Source organism: Atractosteus spatula, chromosome 18, assembly GCF_055471065.1.
Source record: "Atractosteus spatula isolate fAtrSpa1 chromosome 18, fAtrSpa1.hap1, whole genome shotgun sequence".
Taxonomy (NCBI): domain Eukaryota; kingdom Metazoa; phylum Chordata; class Actinopteri; order Semionotiformes; family Lepisosteidae; genus Atractosteus; species Atractosteus spatula.
The window spans coordinates 1454056-1475494 of NC_142723.1; the positions used below are offsets into that span (position 1 = coordinate 1454056).

General features: G+C 43.5%; 1 protein-coding gene across 2 annotated transcripts in view; it reads left to right on the plus strand.

Moving 5' to 3' along the window:
- Nucleotides 1-21439, plus strand: part of dnah3 (dynein axonemal heavy chain 3) — a 52541-nt gene that overhangs the window by 14263 nt on the left and 16839 nt on the right. For both annotated transcript variants that reach the window (XM_088936221.1, XM_088936222.1), the window contains 27 exons: nt 772-950; nt 1269-1453; nt 2098-2221; nt 2519-2672; nt 3002-3146; nt 3615-3826; nt 4124-4215; nt 5296-5410; nt 7275-7391; nt 7764-7943; nt 8387-8523; nt 9709-9910; nt 10448-10540; nt 10833-10943; nt 11751-11865; nt 12992-13190; nt 14566-14674; nt 15004-15117; nt 15448-15624; nt 16421-16512; nt 17444-17663; nt 18117-18251; nt 18836-18947; nt 19347-19588; nt 19877-19977; nt 20077-20182; nt 20770-20899. In XM_088936221.1, the coding sequence (XP_088792347.1) occupies nt 772-950; nt 1269-1453; nt 2098-2221; nt 2519-2672; nt 3002-3146; nt 3615-3826; nt 4124-4215; nt 5296-5410; nt 7275-7391; nt 7764-7943; nt 8387-8523; nt 9709-9910; nt 10448-10540; nt 10833-10943; nt 11751-11865; nt 12992-13190; nt 14566-14674; nt 15004-15117; nt 15448-15624; nt 16421-16512; nt 17444-17663; nt 18117-18251; nt 18836-18947; nt 19347-19588; nt 19877-19977; nt 20077-20182; nt 20770-20899 (3898 nt within the window). The remainder of the gene's footprint in view (nt 1-771; nt 951-1268; nt 1454-2097; nt 2222-2518; nt 2673-3001; nt 3147-3614; nt 3827-4123; nt 4216-5295; nt 5411-7274; nt 7392-7763; nt 7944-8386; nt 8524-9708; nt 9911-10447; nt 10541-10832; nt 10944-11750; nt 11866-12991; nt 13191-14565; nt 14675-15003; nt 15118-15447; nt 15625-16420; nt 16513-17443; nt 17664-18116; nt 18252-18835; nt 18948-19346; nt 19589-19876; nt 19978-20076; nt 20183-20769; nt 20900-21439) is intronic.

Here is a 21439-nt window from a genome sequence, read left to right on the forward strand (position 1 = left end):
AGATTTCACACCTACCGCATGCCTCATACTTGAGTATTTTTATTTCTATGCTTTTAGATACAAAACCTAGTGGACTGTGTCATAGGCAAGATTTTATATTTGGGGTGGCAGGGACACCTATGAGGGTGGCTTTTTTAAGTGATATTATTTGCCTTCTCAAATAGGATGCTGTACTAAAAGGTGTCCTACTATTCAGTGCACCAGTTACACTGGTGAAGCCTGATTTAACCACTGGTGAGGTGGAGCTGACACACAAGCTGAGTGGATTTGTGCAGACCCAATAATCGTGTCCTATATTTATGTTTTCTTTAGCTGGTCAGTTTGGGACAATGTGGGATTTTTAGCCTAAATGGACCAGCACCTGGGGTTCTGAAGCCACATTGAGGGGTGGCAACTATCAACTCGTGCCACCCCTGGCTATGACCCTGCTGGTGGGTAATGTAGACTGAGAGATCATTTTGGCAAAACAGCATTGTATCAGAGCTTTGCACAAATGGAATGTACAGTATGTTGTACAGTTTTGAAGCTGTTATATCACGTTGTGCTACACATTTCTCTTCGAATGAAACAACAAATTGCTAAAGTCCACTTTTTGTAATGAAATCAGCTATGTGCAAAGTCTTCTGTTAACAGAATTTTTTTATGGAAAAAAAATGTTTGTGAGTTGCCGGCTGTAAACCAAGAATTTGTAACCTGACACACGTGAAAGCTGAGGGGGTGGGTAGGTGCCACTGGTGCCCGTAGGAATTCCCTTTCAATCTCATTTTACAGAAAATCGAAGGCATCCAGCAGGTGTGGAAAGAAATTGCCTCTCTGCACATCACTGTGCCCCTGGCAGTGTTCTGTCTGGATGCTGTGAGATTAAACGAGGAGCTGTGTGGCCGAGCAGAGGAGCTGAAGGAAAGATTGATCTTGTTCGAGGTGGAAGAAAACAGAGAGCTTAACAAGAGGTGGGTGCCTAACTAGCCCCCCCCCCCCCCCAGTTGCAAGTACGAGTGAGAGTGTAGAGAAAGCTCAGACAAAATATCAAACAGCTTTAAGGATTATAAACGGCAAATAAGATAAGATATCTCTTCTAAAATTAAGGGATTAACTTTGTACATTATTGAAAATGTTATCAATGTATTTAAGAAGTATAGTTGAATGCGTTAGCTGAATGTTAAGTCCTGTTATCAAGAATGCCAATGAAAGGTTGCCAGATTATTTTGTTACAAAATGTGATTTTCTTTGGAGAGGGTCAGACTCACACCCACCCTGTTGTGTCTCAGCATTTGTCAGCGGTATGACGAGATAGCGGAGACCGTCAGCAGCGTGCCGAGCACCACGGAGGAGCTGGTGTCCCTCAATGACTTCCTGAGGCGCACCAGCGAGGTGACCGTGCACAAGCTGAAGGATGAAATCTCGGAGGCAGGCAGCCGGCTCAAGTTCCTGCTCGACTACGCCACCTTGCCTCGTACGTGGAGACAGCAGGGAAAGCTCCGTTCTCCACTCCTTTCACTCCATTCCAGTTGCAGGAGTTTGCTAAGTTAATCCCTCCAGTTAATCAGGGAACGTTGTAAAAAAGTCATAAGAATACAAGAAGGTTGACAAGCAAAGGGAGACTATTCAGCCATCTATGCCAGTTAGCAGTCTCGTTAGTCGCTAAATGATCCAAAGATCTCCTCCTGCTATTACAGTAGATGGAAGAAGCCAAGGTATTGACTTTAAAACATGGCTGGGCAGCCTGTCATTGAACTGGAAAGGGCCTGTGAAGATGTGCTGAGAAATCCCTTTGGCCAAAACCTTTCAGTGTGTTTGAATGTTTACTTTTTTGTGCCTTGCTTCTGTTATTTCTGTTGTTTGGCGTTCACAGTTTCTAAGCAACAGGGGAGTTACTTCACTGGTATGCTTCTAACCTCCCAGGTTCTCCTTTTCTTTTGTCTTTTGCTCTTCATGCTTCATTTTCTCAGCCTACAGGGCGTCTAGGTTCTGCCAATTGCGTGTATCATGAAAACGTTGTGTAGAAAATAACATTTAGGACACGTCGCAGTAATGCCGCGTATTAAGTGATAATGCAATGGGCATCCAGGTTGGTAATCTTCTATCCCTTCCCTCCAGAGGAGGATGTGAAGTTGAACAGCAGTGTGTTCCACTGGCCGGAGCAGATTCAGGCCGTGTTTGAGCTGAGCAGGAGCCAGCTGGCCATGAGGAGAGAGCAAGCCGAGGACAGCCTTCAGAAGAAGTAAGGGCAGTGGACATGTTTGTCACCCTGCTGCATCCCAGCTGATGGGAAAACAAATGGGAAACATTCTGACAACTATAATTAGAATACCTGTTATAGACCAAATCTTAGGCTGGACCGCATTGAATTTGCATGTAAATGCCTATTTGCAGTATATCTTAGATTGTGTTGTTTCTCATATCTCTGTTTATGCAGATTTGAGTTTTGAAGCAAGACCAGGCCATTTATTCAAGAAACAAGTTCTTCCTGTGTCATGTTTTGTTTGACCGCATGCCATCCTCCAACTTCCTGTCACAGGATTTCGGAGTTCGAACAGAAGCTGCAAGGCTATAACAAGGAAGTGGAGAGCTTCAAGAAGCGCGACCTCATGAGCCTAGAGGAGACGAAGAACAATGTGGAGAAGCTGACCGAGCTGGCGGCCAGCCTGGAGGCTGCCCTTGGGGAGCTGGAGGTAGAGCTTGGCTTGTGCTTGTGTCAGGAGGCAGCTCCAGAGGTAGAAATATGTATGTACTGTAGGTATCCTGAAGATCGGAATCATCAGCTGTCACCTTTATCCCATGGAATTTAAAATCTTTTTATTTGTGTTAGTTTCTGTTTTCCCACACTAGATGTTGGATATTTGGCAATGTAAAGGTCCATTTACAGTGGATATACACTACAGTGTGAGGGAGCAATATTCTTTGCAAATATTGCAACAATGCAGAACAAAATAATTGATCAAAATGTATAATTGCATATGCCGTCTGTCACGTTGCAGTTTTTCTGTGTGCATTTTTGAAGGCGATTAATAAGGAAGAGAGTCTTCTGGAGAGACAGCAGAGTCAATTCCCTCTGCTTCAGACTTTGATGACCAACAAACAGCCCTTTGACCAGCTCTGGACAACATTCTTCAACTTCCACAACAAGTCGGAGATATGGATGAATGGTGAGAATTTCTCCTCTGAGAGGATCATACATCTGTCCACTGACCAGATGTCACTTTACAGAACAATCACCATGATTAGTGGCTTTTTTGATTTGCCTGTGATTTTTGTGAAACTCTGAAAAAAAAACTTTTTTCAATAAAAAATCTTGTTGACTCATGTATATGTTTTGTAATGCGGAAATATCTTTTAATCCAATTTTTATATGACACCATATTAGAATTTTTAATTAAATTTACCTACCTCTCCAGCTCCCACGCTCTCTATTAATCTTCTTAAAGTAATTAATATTGTCTTCCTTTAAATTAAATTTGAAATGGAAGGTCTTTGATTTGTCAGTGTAGCTCAGTGTCACTGCGGTTTATTTTCCTCTTTACCACTGTCTTCAAAGCAGAACAGCTGTTGTGAGAATCCCAGGTGGGAGTGCTTCCTGAGGGTGTAATCACTGCCTGTGTGACCCATCTTTCTAGGCCCGTTCCTGCCTCTGAACGCAGAGCAGATCACAGAGGAGATTGGCAACATGTGGAGGACGGTGTACAAGCTGACCAAAACCTTCTCAGACCTGCCTGGCCCGCGCCGCGTGGCAGACAGCCTGAAGATAAAGATAGACAAGTTCAAGCAACACCTCCCCATCGTCTCCACAATATGCAACCCTGGAATTAAAGAAAGGCACTGGGAGAAGGTCAATTCAACAGCGATCTGTACTGATTCCTCCTAATAATCATGTTTCTAGTCATGTTTTGAAGTGCACAGTAGTTTGTTTTTGTGTTGGGCCCCGCATTATTTGGCAATGGGTTCTGAAATAATTTAAGTGTTCAACAGTTCTGTTACAGTTCTGTCTGTGAGCTCTGTTTTCCTCCCCTCTCCTCTGAAGGGTGTTTAACTTTTGTGGTTCGAAGCCGCAAGAGCATCCAGAAGTTCGGCGAGTATAGTATTCTGGAGTGACCGCTGAGTAATCGATGGGCAACTTTCCTTTCAGATCAGTGCCATCGTGGGGTTTGATGTGAAACCTGAGGCAGAAACATCATTACTGAACATGGTGGAGCTTGGGCTGAACAAGTATATTGACAAGTAAGAATCTATCACAGGTCATTGGCATCTTAGATTAACCTTTTTTTTTTGCATGGATCTGTATAGGAAACCTCTGTTCACTTAAGAAGATTATGTACAACAACAAATGGTGTATTTGGTGTATTTGGGAAGGGTGCAGATTGCACACAAAGGGGGCAGTTAGTATTTTAGTTGCATTTTCTGCATTGAAGGTAATGATTCTTAACACAATCGTTGTGTGTAGTCAGTGTGACATCTAGACAGAAATCTCTTAAACACCCTGTTACGTGCAATGCATTCAGCATTCTTAATCTTATCCAAAATAGATCAACACTTCAGATTCTGTATCCAGTTTTTATCTGATGTCATTTGGATTAGGGAGAGATTTGGAGGTGGTTCAAATAAGGTGATCTGGTAACCCTAGAACACCCAGTCAACTAATGGTAATGTAAGTAGTTGGCCTGTAACACTGTAGTTCTGTTGTGCTTCAGTTCTTTTGCTCTTGAACTGTAACCAGGGACTCTCGTTAGGCCATTGCCCTTTTTAAAAGAGACATAATTGAAAGCCCTCAAAAGACTCTTTAAAGGCGTCGAAAACCTGTAATGGAGGCAAAAATACCCAATGATTGCATAGTTGAAATATATAATATGCTACAGTAGGACCACCAGAAAGGTATACTGTATACATTTTTTGCCTTTCCAATCATTCATGGATTTTACAGCATATTGACTCACCTGGATGGATTCTTCTAAAAGCTCATGGCAGTGTGTTTTGAATGACTTCTGCCTGGGGCTCCTTCTGTGCGGACTTTGTGCATTCTCCCTGGGGCTGCGGGGTTTTTACTGGGTGATGCTTTCCTGGACAGATGTCTAGGGTGTCGTCTTTTGATTGTGCCCTGTGTGAATGTGCTCTGTGATGCATGGGTGTATATTCCCTTGCATTTATTGTCTGCGTCCCTTTGAATTCAATTCAACGGATCCTAGTCCACCGTCTGGACTAAGCAGTTATTGAAAATTGATGGACGGATGTTTTATTATTTATTACTTGTTATTTATTATAAATGTTGTTTTGCTTGACCCATCTCGTTGTTCATGTTCTTAGGCTGGAAGAAATAGGAGCGACTGCGAGTAAGGAGTACTCCTTGGAGAAGGCAATGGAGAAGATGAAAATTGAATGGGCAGAAGCTCGTTTTGCTTTCAGTTTATACAGAGACACGGTACAGCAGCTCAACGCCCTGCTCACTCCTCCTTTACTTTTATCTCCAGATTTCTCTTCTGCTCCTCCCCAGTATGTCGATATGGCAATTGCCTGTTTGAAATTAATTGCATTTCTGTAGTGCTTTTATGTGGAAACCAAAAAGCATTACATATAGGAGGAGACCCATGTTCGTGCCCCCTACCTGGGCGGCACACAGCAGCCATTCTGCACCTGCAGCCCCATTGCTGAACTGCAGTGGACTGGCCTGGAACTGCAGCAAGTTCAAATGGAGCTGTAAATTGTGTTTAGATAATGCTAGTTACATGTTTGTTAAATGATAGTGTACGGTCTTTTCATATTTTACAATCAGAGTTATGGATTAGTTATGCAAAAAACAAGGTAAACATACATAAAACTGAATTAAATCCAATTTCACATACAGTCAGAAAAGTGTATATATATATTTCATTGTATACTGATCCTGCCTTTTAAATAGAAAAAAAGGTTTTGTGCATTTGCAATAACTCTACATAAATATATAGTATTTCAATGCAGATATTCCCATGTTCCTCACTGAGAAATGTAAACATATTAATATGGACTATATACCGCATATGTGTGTATAACACTGTATACACATATACTGTATTATCTTATTAAATGGAAAGGAGGAACACTTGCCATCCAAAACTCAATTTGAGAAAAAAATGGACCCCCACTATATACATATCCCCATTGTGATTTAAGAAAGGTTGAATATAAAACTTCTGGGAAGTTTTAGACTTAGGTTATTTATTTTCGTGTTCCACTGCATTGGGAGGGAGACCTCAGCAAAGAAGTTAGGTTATTGTGCTTGTGGCTTTGGGATTAAATGACCAAATCACTGCTCTTTTCTAATAAATTTCTCCCAGTGTCTGGATTTGAATCCAGGCAAACTCCCATGGCGCTGAAGGAAATGAAATGTCAGGAAATATATCCTGCTGTCTCTTTGCCAGTGAACAAGCCCTTTACCACTTATTCTGTCTTAATGGAACGAACAACAAACAAGCTCTTCGGTTCTCTCTCTTATTAATTCTCCTTAACTAAACAACATTTCACGTCAGCTGAACATTATAACAGCCGACTCTACCAGGGCTGTTGGCACCGCTACTCCTTAAAAGACTCACACTTCTTGCATTCAAACTCCAAACCTTACTTTGATTAATCAAGCACTTTACTTCAAGGGCCCTTGTCTGTTCTTTGCATTGCGGCCACGATAGCTTTGTTGTCCCACTTATTTTTTTCTCTGTGAAAAAAAACAAGGTTGTGGCATTTTCAGGTCGCAGGTCTCTGCAATTTCATCAAAGCTGCTTCATAGAATCATTTCTACAAATAATTGTACTTTTTTGAAGTTAAGTTTTTACTATATTACTGTATTTTCTTCGTTTGTTGTTTCTTGACAAGAGGTTTTTGGCTTTATTAGTCATTAATTAAACAACTTGAGTAAGTGTATTCATTCGACCTGCACTGTGGGGAGTGAAGATAACGATTCATTTCTTTAAATCAAGTTTTGACAGGGAATATGTGTGTAGCTTTCCATTCTGTTATACAAGAGATATTTAGAAATGTTAACCTGGGTTGCTGAGGCTAATGCAAAATTGTGGAAGATAATGTTGGGGCAGTATTTGTCACTTTACCAAACAAACATCAATTCAGGCATTATTTATGTGTGCTTTTATTTTTTATCATGCATGACATGTGTTGTTATTATTATTTCAGGGTGTTTTGACTTGTCCTGGGTCTCACAAAAGGTTACGATGTGTGTGTCTGCCTCTGTGTATATGTACAAACTGTAATGCAGTTTTCTAATGCCTAGACACATTCTCCCGCACTTATATTGGTAGGGTACAAGCATCCTGTCTGCAGTTGATGACATCCAAGTACTGCTAGACGATCACATTATCAAAGCACAGACAATGCGTGGGTCTCCATTCATCAAGCCCATTGAGGCAGAATGCAAGGTAAAATAAGTCATTCCATTGCAAGGTATTCAATCTCATGAAATAATTCAGGCTTGATAATGGTAAGGGTCAGTCACCCCTGGTTAGCCACAGAAGGGCAATACAATTTGCTGCTCTATTGATGTGAAGCTTTCTCATGGAAGCTTAGCTAAAAAGCAACCCTTAGAGAACTGAGTCATTGTAGGCCAGCCTGTCTAAAAAAAAAGAAGAAAGTTATAGAAATGCTCAGATTGTTTGTATTATGTAAACTTACTTTGAAACCTACCATATACTCAAAGGACCTTGACTTGATAACTGAGAAAGACAGATAATCCGGTGGAATACAAAATACGTGGCTAAATTTACAAGTGTGACTCTTCTGCCTTTTTCCAGCAATGGGAGGAGAAGCTGCTCCTGATGCAGGACATACTGGATGCCATGCTGAAGTGCCAGGCTACCTGGCTGTACCTGGAGCCCATCTTCAGCTCTGAGGACATCATTGCACAGATGCCAGAGGAGGGCAGGAAATTTGGCATTGTGGACAGCTACTGGAAGGACATCATTGCAGAATCAGTAAGAAGGAAAGAGCTCAGATATAGTCCTAGTACTGTGTCACACACCACATTGTGCCATGATCATTGTAGCACGGCCCTTCCCAGCACACCTACTCACTGGGTGATTGAATGGCCATTGAACAGTGACCCCGGGCTTTAGTCTTAATGCCCTTTTTCTGTTACTACTGTTAGCATCCATGCTGTTGCTGAAGACATTTGAAGAAACTCTTGAAGAAAGTCCACAGAAGACAAGTTGATGGGCCGCCCTTCTTAGGCTAATTTAGCTTAAGGCAGGCACTTGTCTTCTTAGCTATATACTTTTACATGTGTTTGTATGGCTTCATTTTTAATTAACATCATAATTAAAACTGCTTAAACTAATGGAGAAAGGCCTCACAAAGCTGTACAGGAGTCTGATCATGCATCCATGTACATACCTGTGCTGTTGCTTGGCTTTTCCAGCTGAAAGACACCAGAGTGCTGGTGGCTACAGCACAGCCCAACATGCTGGGGAGGCTGCAGGAATCCAACATCCTTTTGGAGGACATTCAGAAGGGACTAAACACTTACCTTGAAATGAAACGACTCTACTTCCCCAGGTACTGTAAGCAATGCGGATGGGTTGGTTCAAACTGCAGGTACTGATGCGTTTTCATTTGAATTCTAATCACGCCTTGATGCAGAAAGAAGGAAATTTTGAATGCACTACCAAGGATGACTCTGCACATTCAAAGCAATAATCTGTCTTTCTGGTAATTGGTAGAATTTAGGGAAAATGTCATGATATTACAGCATCAGTCAGAAGCAATTAAATTAAACCTGAAGATATTAGAAGAAGGGTACATTGAGGGGTATTCTTAATGAGAACGAATGGTTCTTCATACCAGAAGTATGGTTAGAACATCAACATAAATCACGTGGCACTATAATGAAAACTCTTCTAGGAAAACAGTACTGATTTTCAAAAAGGAAGTCTTCTTCATGAACAGCGTTCCCAATGCCTATAATCTGTTTGTTGAGATCTGCACCCAGGCTAAATGCGGAATTGTATACAACTGTCCAGACAAGAGCTTAAGATGTCTTGGCAGCACATCTTCAAAAAGCATCTACAAGGGAAGTGCTTTTCTTACCCCTTTAAGGGCTACCCATAGCTGTATGGACTCCCCTGTAAAGGCCAGGAAAATCAGCAGATCTGTGAATGCAATTAATTGCTGTACTCCAAGTCTGATTTTATTTTCATCTTTTGTTCTTTAATTATTAAATCCAATTTAATTATTAGGAAGGTAGGGCTTGCAGCTTTAACTTTTCTTTTCTGAAACACCGCATAAAGCCCAAATCATAATTTAGATGCGAAATTAAGGTCGGTGCTGTGGCGTGACTAGACTACAGCTCGTTCTTCTAGGACACGTTCCCTCAGTGTATTTCCTTGGATTAACCAAGGCAAGGGGCAGCATTAAAAATGATAATTGTGTAATCTCTGACAATCTACAAATCCTGATGTTTTATATCCAAACAGGAAAAATACATTAAGCGACAAATAATCAAGCACTTTTTTGAGGAGGCAACAAATACCTCTTCATTTTGAGTGAAGAGTGTTCGATTCCCACAGAAACACCTTGTTGTTGTTTGTACATTGAGGCGTTATGTCTTGATAGTGTTATAAATTATGCAGTTTTGCATTTTGCATTTTTAAGCATATTCCAGCGACGCTCCATTTAAGGGAGACGCACAGAGTGGTGATGTGAAAGGTGTCTTTGGTCATCAGCTCTGTCTTGGTCCGGTAGGTTTTTCTTCCTCTCCAATGACGAACTCCTGGAGATCTTGTCAGAGACCAAAGACCCCCTGCGAGTTCAGCCGCATCTGAAGAAGTGTTTCGAAGGGATCGCCAAGCTGGAGTTCAGCGAGGAGATGGAGATCACCGGCATGATCAGCTCTGAGAAGGAGATTGTCCCCTTCATACAGAAGATATACCCAGCCAAGGCCAAGGTGCCAGAGATGCAGCACACTTCCAGATGTCACCTAAAGATCAGTTCACTTTATTAGCCCTATACAAAGAATTTGTCTTTTCGCATACCCCAGCTTGCTGTCCATGAGACACACAGGCACACAGACAGGGGGAGAGAAGCCCGGGGTCAGAGCGCAGGGTCGGGCATTGTATAGCGCCCCTCGAGCAGTCGGGTTAAGGGCCTTGCTCAGGAACCCAACTGAGTAGGATTCCTCTGCCAGCCGCAGTATTTGAACTGTCAACCTTCCAGCCACACGCGCAGATCCTGAGCCCCAGAGCCACTGCTCTGCCCCTTGTTCATTGATGTGCCTCATTTTGACGTTGATGAGGAGCTTTCCTGTTTAAATAGAGGAGTAGAGCCTGCGAGGTTTCCAGCTTGTTAGCTTTTCGTCACAGCGTGTCTGAGTCACGCAAGAACAAGGGGAAATGTGCGGTTTTTAAGAGTGCGGCCTAAGCTGAATTCTGCTCTCCCCGGTCTTTAATAACCAAACTCATGTCCGCTTTCTCGGCGTGCGCAGGGAATGGTGGAGAAGTGGCTCCTGCAAGTGGAAGAGATGATGCTGGGCAGTGTGAGACAAGTCATACAAGAGGGGGTCAAGGAGTATGTCCAGGTAAAATAAAGGCACGTTACAATCAGTTAGCAGTGCTGCAGCTGGAACAGACTGACACTCCCGTACTGGGAAATGTTAAATTAGCCAATTGTTGGTGGAGAGACATTAATACTCAACATGAGAACATGGTTTCACAGACCTTGATTAGCAATAGTCCTAGACCTAAACATAGCTAGAATAGTATCGTTAAGTACTACAACTAATTAGTCTGTCAACCACTGAGTAAAGTGTAGGACAGCGTTTAAAGCAAAAGTTTGGCAAGAGTTTCTCTCGGCTGGCTTTGCTTTTCCAGGTGCCTCGGAGGAAATGGGTTCTGCAGTGGCCAGGGCAGGTTGTCATCTGTGCGTCTTCCATCTATTGGACCAGTGAGGTGTCAGAAGCCATTCAGCAGAACACGCTGCCCGTGAGTATGAGCTCCGCCTGTGCCTGCGCACACGCCACAACCATGCTTGCGTGGCTTTAACCCCACGTGTATCAATCATGTCGCAGTTCTGGCACTGACAAAGTCAACTCAGCTGACCTCTTGAGAATAAACAGCAAAACATGAACCAGAGCACACAGTGGAAACTACGCAGATCAGGAGGCACTTCTTTACCCTAAAGGGTTGTGGTAGTAAAAATGGGCTGGATGGGAATGGTTGCCTCCTCTCGCTAGTAACCATTATTATGTTCTTATGTTTTCATTAATAAAAAAAAGACTTCCACTTCAAAATACATTTCATGAAGATGCAGATAAAATAGAAACTTTGACCCACCTGCTATTTGCAAACCAATACATGGCGATGATTTTTATTAACTAAAAAGAAAAAGCCTGTGCTGTGCACAGAGCTAACCATCAGGTGTTGTTTTTCTGGTTGAGATTGGTGAGTAGGTAAATGTATTGGTCAAATCTGTCTTTTTACGACTTTATTATGCCTTTAGGACAAATGATAGTTTCTAATTTTCCACTGTCTAGACACTGCAAAACGCAAGAAGACCTGCTGTAAAATAAGGAATTAAGATTAAGGAATCTAAACAAAACTAGAAAGCATTTTGACATTGGTTTCCTGCAGAACACGTTACACTGAAATATAAGTGAAAAGAAATGTATAACATTTCTTAGAAGCTTTCTGTTCTTGGCCATTTTTAACTTAGGGGTGACACGAAAATTGACATAAGGGGATACCACTGGATTTCAGGTGTCTCATTGTTCTGTTCTTTGTAAAATAAAGGCATACTTGGTGAAGAGCAACGAGCAGATCAGTGAAATTGTGGAACTGGTCCGAGGCAAGCTGTCAGGCGGAGCGCGCATGACGCTGGGGGCCCTCACCGTCATTGATGTGCATGGTAATGGCTTCAGTGTTCTCTCATGGCCAGCGCACACGGCTCTGTGTTCTCTCGGCCTCTTTTCATTCGGAGAGGCTTCAGCCTGTTTAAATGGCCCGAAGACAGCCATTTCTCTTTCACCTTCCCCAGCTTCACCCAGTGCTTTGAAATCTTCACCGAGATCAGCTAGAGCTGAGGGAAGCACTTCACTTATTAAATAGTTGTGTAAAGCCAGTGGTTGGATTGAATGCTGTAGAGGCAGAAATCTATAAAATGCCTGTGGCATTAATGACTTAGAGCCTAATCACAGTATCCTTGGGCGTGTTGCCCATGCAGGCAAATTAAAAATGCAGATTGCCAAAACTTGCTCTGGATGTGTTTTATCCCTCCCATTGGCTGAAAAGAGAAATAACGAGCGATCCCCATCCTCATGCACTGACTTCTTACGTCAGACTGAGGCCGATGCCTTTCTCACTGTCATTGCATTGAGCTTCCAGTTCAGGGTCAGGAGGAGATTTTTCTTAAATGGAACAGCCCGGTGTTGATTAGCAGCGTGGAATTGAGACTGGCTTCTCTATCCATGCCAGAGGCTCATTATTGATACAGATGTCAATGCAGGAGCCAGGGGAATGAAGGAGCCTCAGGACCTTCAGTAATGACGTTACAACTGTGAAGAGCCCTTACGAAACAGAATGTACAGCATGTGCCCCCGTGTTCGAAACCATGTGCCCTCAACAGACGTGTTTTAAAAAAGAAAAGCAGGGAAATAATTAAATATAATAAGTATAGTGCAGTCGGAGCAGTTTACAAACCAGCACTTTGAATATAAAGGAAAATAAAGCCCTGGAATTCCCGTTAATATTTGATCTGTTTGAGATTATAACAACACTCTATAGTGCAGCTCTCTGGAAATGACTAAAATATGTACTGTAACATTAATTATATTTAATGTGACAACTAAACTGAAATTTTAATTTTTGTTATTAAATTCTAAGATAAACGGCTTTAAAACCTTATTCAATGAGAGACCGAGAGATAGCCCTAGTATCATAAAATTATAATGGCTATTTTGAATAGTATTTATCTGGTAATACGAAGGAACGTTAAGTCCTGGCAGTATTTGGCAATGCTCTCCCTGCCTCTCCAGCCCGAGATGTGGTGGCCAAGATAGCGCAGGATAAAGTCTCCTCCCTCAGCGACTTCCAGTGGATCTCCCAGCTGAGGTACTACTGGGAAGAGAGCGATGTCTTGGTACGCATGATCACCACAGAGGTGAAGTACGGCTACGAGTACCTGGGGAACTCCCCCCGCCTGGTCATCACCCCCCTCACCGACAGGTGCTACAGGTGAGTCTGCCCTCTGTCACATCCGTGTGTGTGCGGCCTGTTCGGCCCTGTGTGAGAGCACTCCTGCGCAGTGTCAGCGATGACAGTAACTGAATGCAGAGGCAGTGTTTATATGGGCTCTTACAGCTTTAACAAGGAAAGCCTGTGAACAGTTGCATCAGAGGGAAAATGTTCTAGACAGTTTTTCCAGTTCCCTATACCAATATGCATATTTTTTTAATTACCATTTGGTAAAATTCCAAGAGGGGCGAAAGATGTCATAAAACAAGCTTTGTAAATCACGTGTAATCCATTATTTAAATGAAACATTTATCTTCATGTGTGGTGTGACTTTAGAAAGGAGTATTGTGTTTTTTGTACTTCTGAGATACACGGCATTAAAACCTAAAGTCTGTAAAATCATGTCACCCAACAACAACAAATTATATATTCAGTCCTTTTTGGTGGGTTTTGCATTGGATAGAAGCAAAAAGCCTCTATTTCATTCAAAATTATTCATTGAAAACTAGGTTTATAATCTTCAATCAGCAGGTGTGCTGACGTTTTGATTTAATCGGTTTCTAAGTGAAGGTTTTCTCTCATGTAAGCTGGTGCTCACAAACAGCCCTGGGAGTAACAGGCTAATTAAAATTATTTATACGCAGGTACGTGAGGTCTCTTCTGTGCACATTTGTTATTAAACCAAGTTAAAAGTTTGCCAGAGGCCTCCTTCAATTAGCTGAAAGTATTTAGGTCCAGGGATACATACAGAGCAACAAAATAGGCAAAGCCCAAGCTGCCTTTTTCGTGCTCAGCACAGTAATATATCCATGCCAGAAATGTCTTCCTAGATTTTTTACAAAGGGTTCCCATGATATTCCATCAGTTTAAGGAATACTGTGATTTTGTTTTCTGTGCAGCTTCACATTTATCAGTTTAGGAGACCCAAGATCCAACAGGCTTAACTCATGATCGAGCTTTTCAGGGAAATAAATAAAACAATTTCTGCAGGAGAAGAGAACCCATCAAATATTCAGTTGTGTGCCGCATTGCGCTCAGGTGGAAAAGCCACCTTAAACCTGACTGTAGAGAGCCCACGGGGGAATACAGTGAGAGGAAGGAGGGGGGGAAAGGAACAGAAAAGAAATCCCAGGAAGGGAAAACAACAATGAGAAAAGCTGGAACAATAAAGCAAAACAAGAAACAATGCACCTGTCTTAGATAGCAGTTGTTAACTCCGTAAAGCACAGATGTGCCATGAAGCTTAAATTAAATATTTGGATGCTTACAAAGGCGCATATATAAACTGTATATGGACCGATCTTGTTTGCTGAAATGTTGTGTTCAACGGTTTCCCCTGGGGCTGGGGGGGGTTGCTGTGCCCGGACGCACACAGGACGCTGATGGGAGCCCTCAAGCTGAACCTGGGCGGGGCCCCCGAGGGTCCCGCAGGCACGGGGAAAACCGAGACCACCAAGGATCTGGCCAAAGCCCTGGCCAAGCAGGTACGCGCCCGCCCCTCCTCTGCACAGTGCCGCCAGGGTGGGGCTTGACACTTCCCTCACTGCCGTTGGCCCCCCCGTCACCGCACGGGCCGAAGCTGTTAGCTTAGGTTAAAACATTTAGTAAAGGCTCTTAAATAAAGTCCAGCGTCTTGTTTCTCTTTAGTGATTAAGACCCCCATTTATGTTATCCTGGTACTGTAATGCCCCTCTGACCCAAAATCAGCCTCTCCCTGGTGCATTTCCTTTCTGACGAGACGCCTGCTCTACCTGCCCATGTGGTTTGTAACCGTGGGCTGTCTCCTGCCTTCGCTTCTCTTCTTCGTTTGCAGTGCGTGGTATTCAACTGCTCTGACGGCCTGGACTACAAGGCCATGAGTAAGTTCTTCAAGGGCCTGGCGCAGTCCGGGGCCTGGGCCTGCTTTGATGAGTTCAACCGCATTGAGGTGAGTGCTTCCACCGCTGCCTGCATGCTGAACTGGAATATCACTGGAGACCCAGCTTCCCAGGAGTACCTGGAAAGCATTCACGTGTTGCTGGGTGTGCGAGAGGGCAGTGTGCACATGTTGCTGGGTGTGCGAGAGGGCAGTGTGCACGCGTTGCTGGGTGTGCGAGAGGGCAGTGTGCACGTGTTGCTGGGTGTGCGAGAGGGCAGTGTGTACGTGTTGCTGGGTGTGCGAGAGGGCAGTGTGCACGTGTTGCTGGGTGTGCGAGAGGGCAGTGTGCACGTGTTGCTCAGTATGTGATTGGGCAGTGAGCCGTATGTCGCTGGACAGGTGGAGGTGCTGTCAGTGGTGGCCCAGCAGATCCTGAGTATCCAGCAAGCCATCGTCCGCAAGCTGAAGCGCTTCCTGTTTGAGGGCACGGAGCTGTCACTGAACCCCACCTGTTGTGTATTCATCACCATGAACCCTGGCTACGCCGGCCGGGCCGAACTTCCAGACAACCTCAAGGTACTCTGTGCTTAGTTCCAGGTGCCAAAACCAGCCTTTTTTCATATACAGTCACTTAAAAAGCACAAGGTGTCTGCCTTACACAGATACAGTGTCAACATTAGAGTTTTGACTGGTCTCTTTTAGACAGCTTATCTTTTGAAACACTCAGTTGCAGAATTCAGTATTGGGACCCCTCTATTTCTAACAATCTCATTTGCTAAGATACTTACGTTTTATTAGATGCCATTTTTTATCACATAATGGTGTATTATATACTGGTGTAATGTTGTATTACTTGCCCATCCGTTTTCCAACCTCTTTTCCAATTCAGGGTCACGGGGGGAGCTGGAGCCTATCTCGGCAAACAAAGGGGCACAAGGCGGGGTACACCCTGGACGGGACGCCAGTCCATCGCAGGGCAGACAGACACACAGACAATGACACACACACTCTCACACCAGGGCCAAATTTCCCAGAAGCCCGTTAACCCACCAGCATGTCTTTGGGCTGTGGGAGGAAACCAGAGCACCGAGAGGAAACCCACGCAAACATGAGGAGAACATGCAAACTCCACACAGACAGCACCCCAAGTCTGGAATTGAAGGGCCACAGTGCTGTGAGGCAGCAATGCTAACCACTGTGCTACTCATGACAGAATTATTTCTAATTTTATTCATATTATTTTATATGGTGCTTGTTCTCAATGAAATTGATTTCTAGGGAATGTAAAGGTTCAGAACAGTTAGAACTCTGTAGAGTAGCGGTATTTAATCACTTGTCACAGAAATACTGATGAGTGTGATTTTGTTGGCAGGCTCTTTTTCGCACTGTGGCTATGATGGTGCCCGACTACGCACTGATTGGAGAGATTTCGCTCTATTCCATGGGATTCATCGATTCCCGAAGGTGCCTTATCTTCTGTCTGTGTCCTTTTTTTGCACTGTGTTTTTTTTTTTAAATATGTTTTCACCTTTACACCTCATACTTCACTGTTGGAAGAGGAAGCAGAAAGCAGAAAACATTAAACTTGCTTGAATTTCCATTTACAGATATTAAAATGTTGCTCTGCTTCTGAATTGATGGAGACCTCAATTTATATTTTTCCGTCTTCTAAGCAAAGCCGCTTCAAAGGTCAGGCAATTATTACAATACTCTACAGGGATACCTTTTCTGCTATTCATTTTTTTTTATCATCTCAGAAATTTGTATTTGATTTTGTGTGCTCTGAGTGGAGAAAAAACAATCCAATATTAATAAGAAATAACAATGACAACAAATAATAAGGCTGTGTATTTGTAGAGGAATTTTCATTCATTCCAAAGGGTCCCAAAGCCCTTTCCTGAGTGGCGTGCAGCAGCCATCGGGGGCAGGAGTGAGAAACTGAGAAATTGCTTCATCAATTCAATTCAAGTGGAAATTTAGGCAGGTCAGACTGTCCCAGCCCATAATGGAATTACCCAGGGCACTAGGACTGTCAGTTAAGACCCCCTACTCAGACAAAGCGTGTTAAGTGTTCATAACTCAGTTAGTCATGACTTAATTTAAGTTCTTATCTGAAGGAAAGTATCTCCCACAGTACAGTTTTCCCCCAGTTTCCATACTGCGGCATTGAACTGGGAATTTTGGACCACAGGAAAGAGTGAAACCTATTGCACCACTACTTACAACAGCAGCTTGTATTTTTTAGGGGTCTCCTACCCCACGACTGACCAGACCCAGGCTTGGATGAGGTCGATGGTACAGCCATTTACTCATAAAAAAAAATAGTTATGCTAGAACCATTCTGGAAAATCGTCATTGGGATTTTTAAAATGTAATTTGTAAACTTTCCCCCTAGCCTTGCCCAGAAGATTGTGGCCACTTATCGTCTGTGCTCCGAGCAGCTGTCTTCCCAGCACCACTATGACTATGGAATGCGCGCAGTAAAATCGGTCCTGACAGCAGCAGGAAATCTGAAACTAAAGTACCCAGAGGAAAACGAGAGTGTGCTGCTCCTGCGAGCCCTGCTTGATGTCAACATGGCAAAGTTCCTGGCTCAGGATGTGCCTCTGTTTCAGGTCAGATGCTCGGACTGATCCTGAGTGTATGTACCGTGCCTGTTCAGCCCTTAGTCAGTGGCTCCCAAGATGAAAAGTTTCATCTGGATTTCCTCTTTTCCGCTTCGCAGCTGTGCTGCACAAGCAGTACAATTCAAATATTTCACGTTTCAAAACTACTGAGGAAGCCTCCTGTGTGTCTGGTCTGTATGCATATGAATTTTGTACATTCCAATCAACTCTGCCTAGTGGCCGTTTTACCCCTCGACTTCTTTCCATTGCCTTCCAGCAGTCCACACTTGCATCTGCCTCAGAGATTAATCAACAAGTCACAGCGCACCATTTTTCCTTTTTACCTTGCTATAAAACCTCACCCAAAGAGTTATTGTGGAAATTTTGGTAATGAGTGTGCAAAGAAAAGCAAAGAAGCTCTTTCAGCAATCCCAAAGAGAACGGTGTTCTCTCCCACTGCAGGGTATAATCTCTGACCTGTTCCCTGGAGTCGTTCTCCCTCAGCCAGACTACGAGCTCTTTCTGCAGGCTCTCAATGACAACATCAAGAAGATGAAGCTACAGCCTGTGCCTTGGTTTATTGGGAAGATTATCCAGGTAACTGTTTACAAATCAGCAGACTTTGTTGTGGTCCACAGGCTTGCAGTTGGACAATTTGCATGACTGATGATTTGTATTCAATTTAAGGGTGAATATTCTGATACATATAAGACGTTGTGATGTTTGTTCTTCTGTGTTGGGGACTTGATGATACATGCATAACTAATTATAAGATAAACTGCAAGATGCAATTATGTTAAGACAATTATTAATTGATTAATCATGTAAAATAGGTGTCTGAATCTCCTTGAATACTGCAACTGTATTTCAAGAGAGCTTTCTAAAAGCAAGGGATGTGATCAATACAACAGTGCATTGTTTTTACAACTGTTTTGTGTTGTGTTTTGTAATAATTGAAAAATGACCATTGTGTCTACAAAATATTTGCAAGTTAAATTGTCTTGAGTTCACAATTACTGTTTCTGCCTCAAACGATTTTTGTACATGCTCTGGAAATTTTAAAGCTTCCTAGATGCTTGGGAATGTACATTTAAAAGCAGAGATAGCTTCACATGGTCAGCAGTCGACCTGGCATATTTTTAAAACTCAGTCCTGGGCAATTGCCTTTCTTGTCCTATTAGATCTACGAGATGATGCTGGTTCGCCATGGTTTCATGATTGTCGGAGATCCGCTGGGTGGAAAGACCTGTGCTTATAAAGTTTTAGCAGGAGCCCTGAGCGACCTTTATTCAGGTTGGTGATTTTAAACCTCAGCAATTGTCCTGTCTTATTGATCGTACTGCTGTTATGTTTGGAATATATTGGAAATACCGAAGTAAAGATTGTTCACTGTGGTTTAAAGACCTATGACTCCTGCCTGCAGCCAAATGTAGGGGAGGCTATTCTATCTACAATACCTCACCCTTAGGACAGAGTTGTTGCAGGAATCTAGCTCATTCTCAGTGTCATTTTGCAGCAGTTGTCTCACAGGTTCATATAGGCTCAGAAATGTTCGTATGTTCTGCTGAACCTCATGTTTAGATTGACCTACAACAACATGTCTGCTAAAGTTTCATGAAGTAAATCACGGGCTTTGAAGTGCACAAGCGCCCTGCCTTGTTCTCTGACCACGCGCCGGCTCTTTCCCCCAAGCCAAGCTAATGGACGAGTCGGCAGTGGACTACAGGATCATCAACCCCAAGGCGATCACCATGGGCCAGCTGTACGGCTGCTTCGACCCGGTCAGCCACGAGTGGACCGACGGCGTCCTGGCCACCACCTTCCGCGAGCAGGCTGTGTCCATTTCTGAGGACCGGCAGTGGATCATTTTCGATGGGCCAGTAGATGCCGTATGGATTGAAAATATGAACACTGTGCTGGACGACAACAAAAAGGTGCCCTTCCTTTTGATCTCTCCAAAGGCTGTACCCTTGGCAACACATGTCAAGCGGACAGCAATCTTTGTAACCAGGTTTGGTTGCTAGGGGTCAGTGATGATTGTCACCATTTCTGTGGTCCTTCTTCATGGGTTAGTGGGTTGGTTTATGTGTCAAATTTGCAGATGCTATCACTGCAAAAAATGAGACACTGTGGGTTGTTGGCATGCAGGTTTAACAGAATGACAATACTTTTTAGCTGTCTCTGATCGTACAGCGGTCACCTTTGCTTCCTGTCCCTTTCAGCTATGCCTAATGAGCGGAGAGATCATCCAGATGAGCTCCAAGATGAGCCTCATCTTTGAGCCGGCTGACCTGGAGCAGGCTTCCCCGGCGACAGTGAGCCGGTGAGACGCGTGCAGTCAGTGTGCCGTGGGGTCTGAGCTACACGGGCATGCGTTCACTGTAAAGACACACTGCGCCCTTTTTCCTCTTCTTCGTTTCAGCTGTGGCATGATCTACATGGAGCCCCATCAGCTGGGCTGGAGCCCATTGAAAGACTCCTATATGGACACCCTACCAGAGACACTGAGTGAGGAGCACAGAGAGCTGGTGAGAACATGGGTTCAAGCGTGGGTGTTCTAGTTAACACGAACAGCTGATCTGGGGTGCTGTAACCATCTTGTTGACAGGTATATCGTTTTTTATAAAACAGATAAAGCAGAGCAGCAGCTGTTCCAATTACAGCTTTTTCAAAGCTTTCAAATGCAGCCCCCAGAGCCCCTTAAGCTGTTTCTTATTACAACCTGTAACTTCATTATGTGTATCTGGAGAGATTGTCATTTTTATAATGTAGTTCAGGTGGGTAGCTGCGTCAGCATGCGTAGGCTGCAAAGGAACAAGTAATAGGTTTATTCCCTGCTGAAAAAAAGAAGAAAGAGAACACAACGTTTCGGCCGTGGAGCCTTCATCAGGTGTGCCACACCGGAAGGAGGCTCCACGGCCGAAACGTTGTGTTCTCTTTCTTCTTTTTTTCAGCATGGAATAAACCTATTACTTGTTCCTTTGCATTTTTATAATGTGATTGTTATTGCATAACGAGATAAAGCCAACAGCAGGCACAGCCCCAAGTTGTGTAAGCTGGTGTCTGGGGTCCTACTCCTGATGTGTGTGAGGCTTACATGTGCCTGTCTCTGCAGGTCAATGACATGTTTAACTGGCTGGTCCAGCCCTGTTTGGATTTCGTTCGTCACGAGTGCAGATTCCTGGTGCAGACATCTCCTATCCACCTGGCCTACAGCTTAATGCGGCTGTACACCTGTCTTCTAGGTATGCAGGAAACTGTAGGTCTCTGTGGTAGGTGTGAATGACTGTTCTTCACTGAAGAGCAGTGCAGGGACAGCTTGAGTAGCTTTGACTGTGGCTCATGTTCTGATGCTCAAATGAGAAAGTGACAAGTCAGTAAGTTACCCGAGGGAAGCAACCCAATGGTGAATTCTTTAGATGTGTTCAAGCGACAGTACTGAGACTAATCTAGTTGTCTATTCATACCTTCTGATTTTTTACACAAGAAGCCCCAGAGCCTGATCGTTTGCTCAGAGCGCATTGAAATTATCCCAGTACAGGTTTGTATAGCTGGGCATCAGAGTCAGATCATGCAAGTCAAAATTAAACAAGTCAGGATGTCATGTTAGGATAATGGGCACCGAGTGCACCTTGGGATAGTCTAAGCTTTTAATTCTGCATTTAATTCTCAGTTAATTATGCTATTGTTTACTTATGCAAGTAAACCTTAGACCACTGAGGCATTAAGTGCAAGTGGTTTCTTATTTTCTGAGAGAAAGCACTGGGGAGTTAACAAAGCAATTC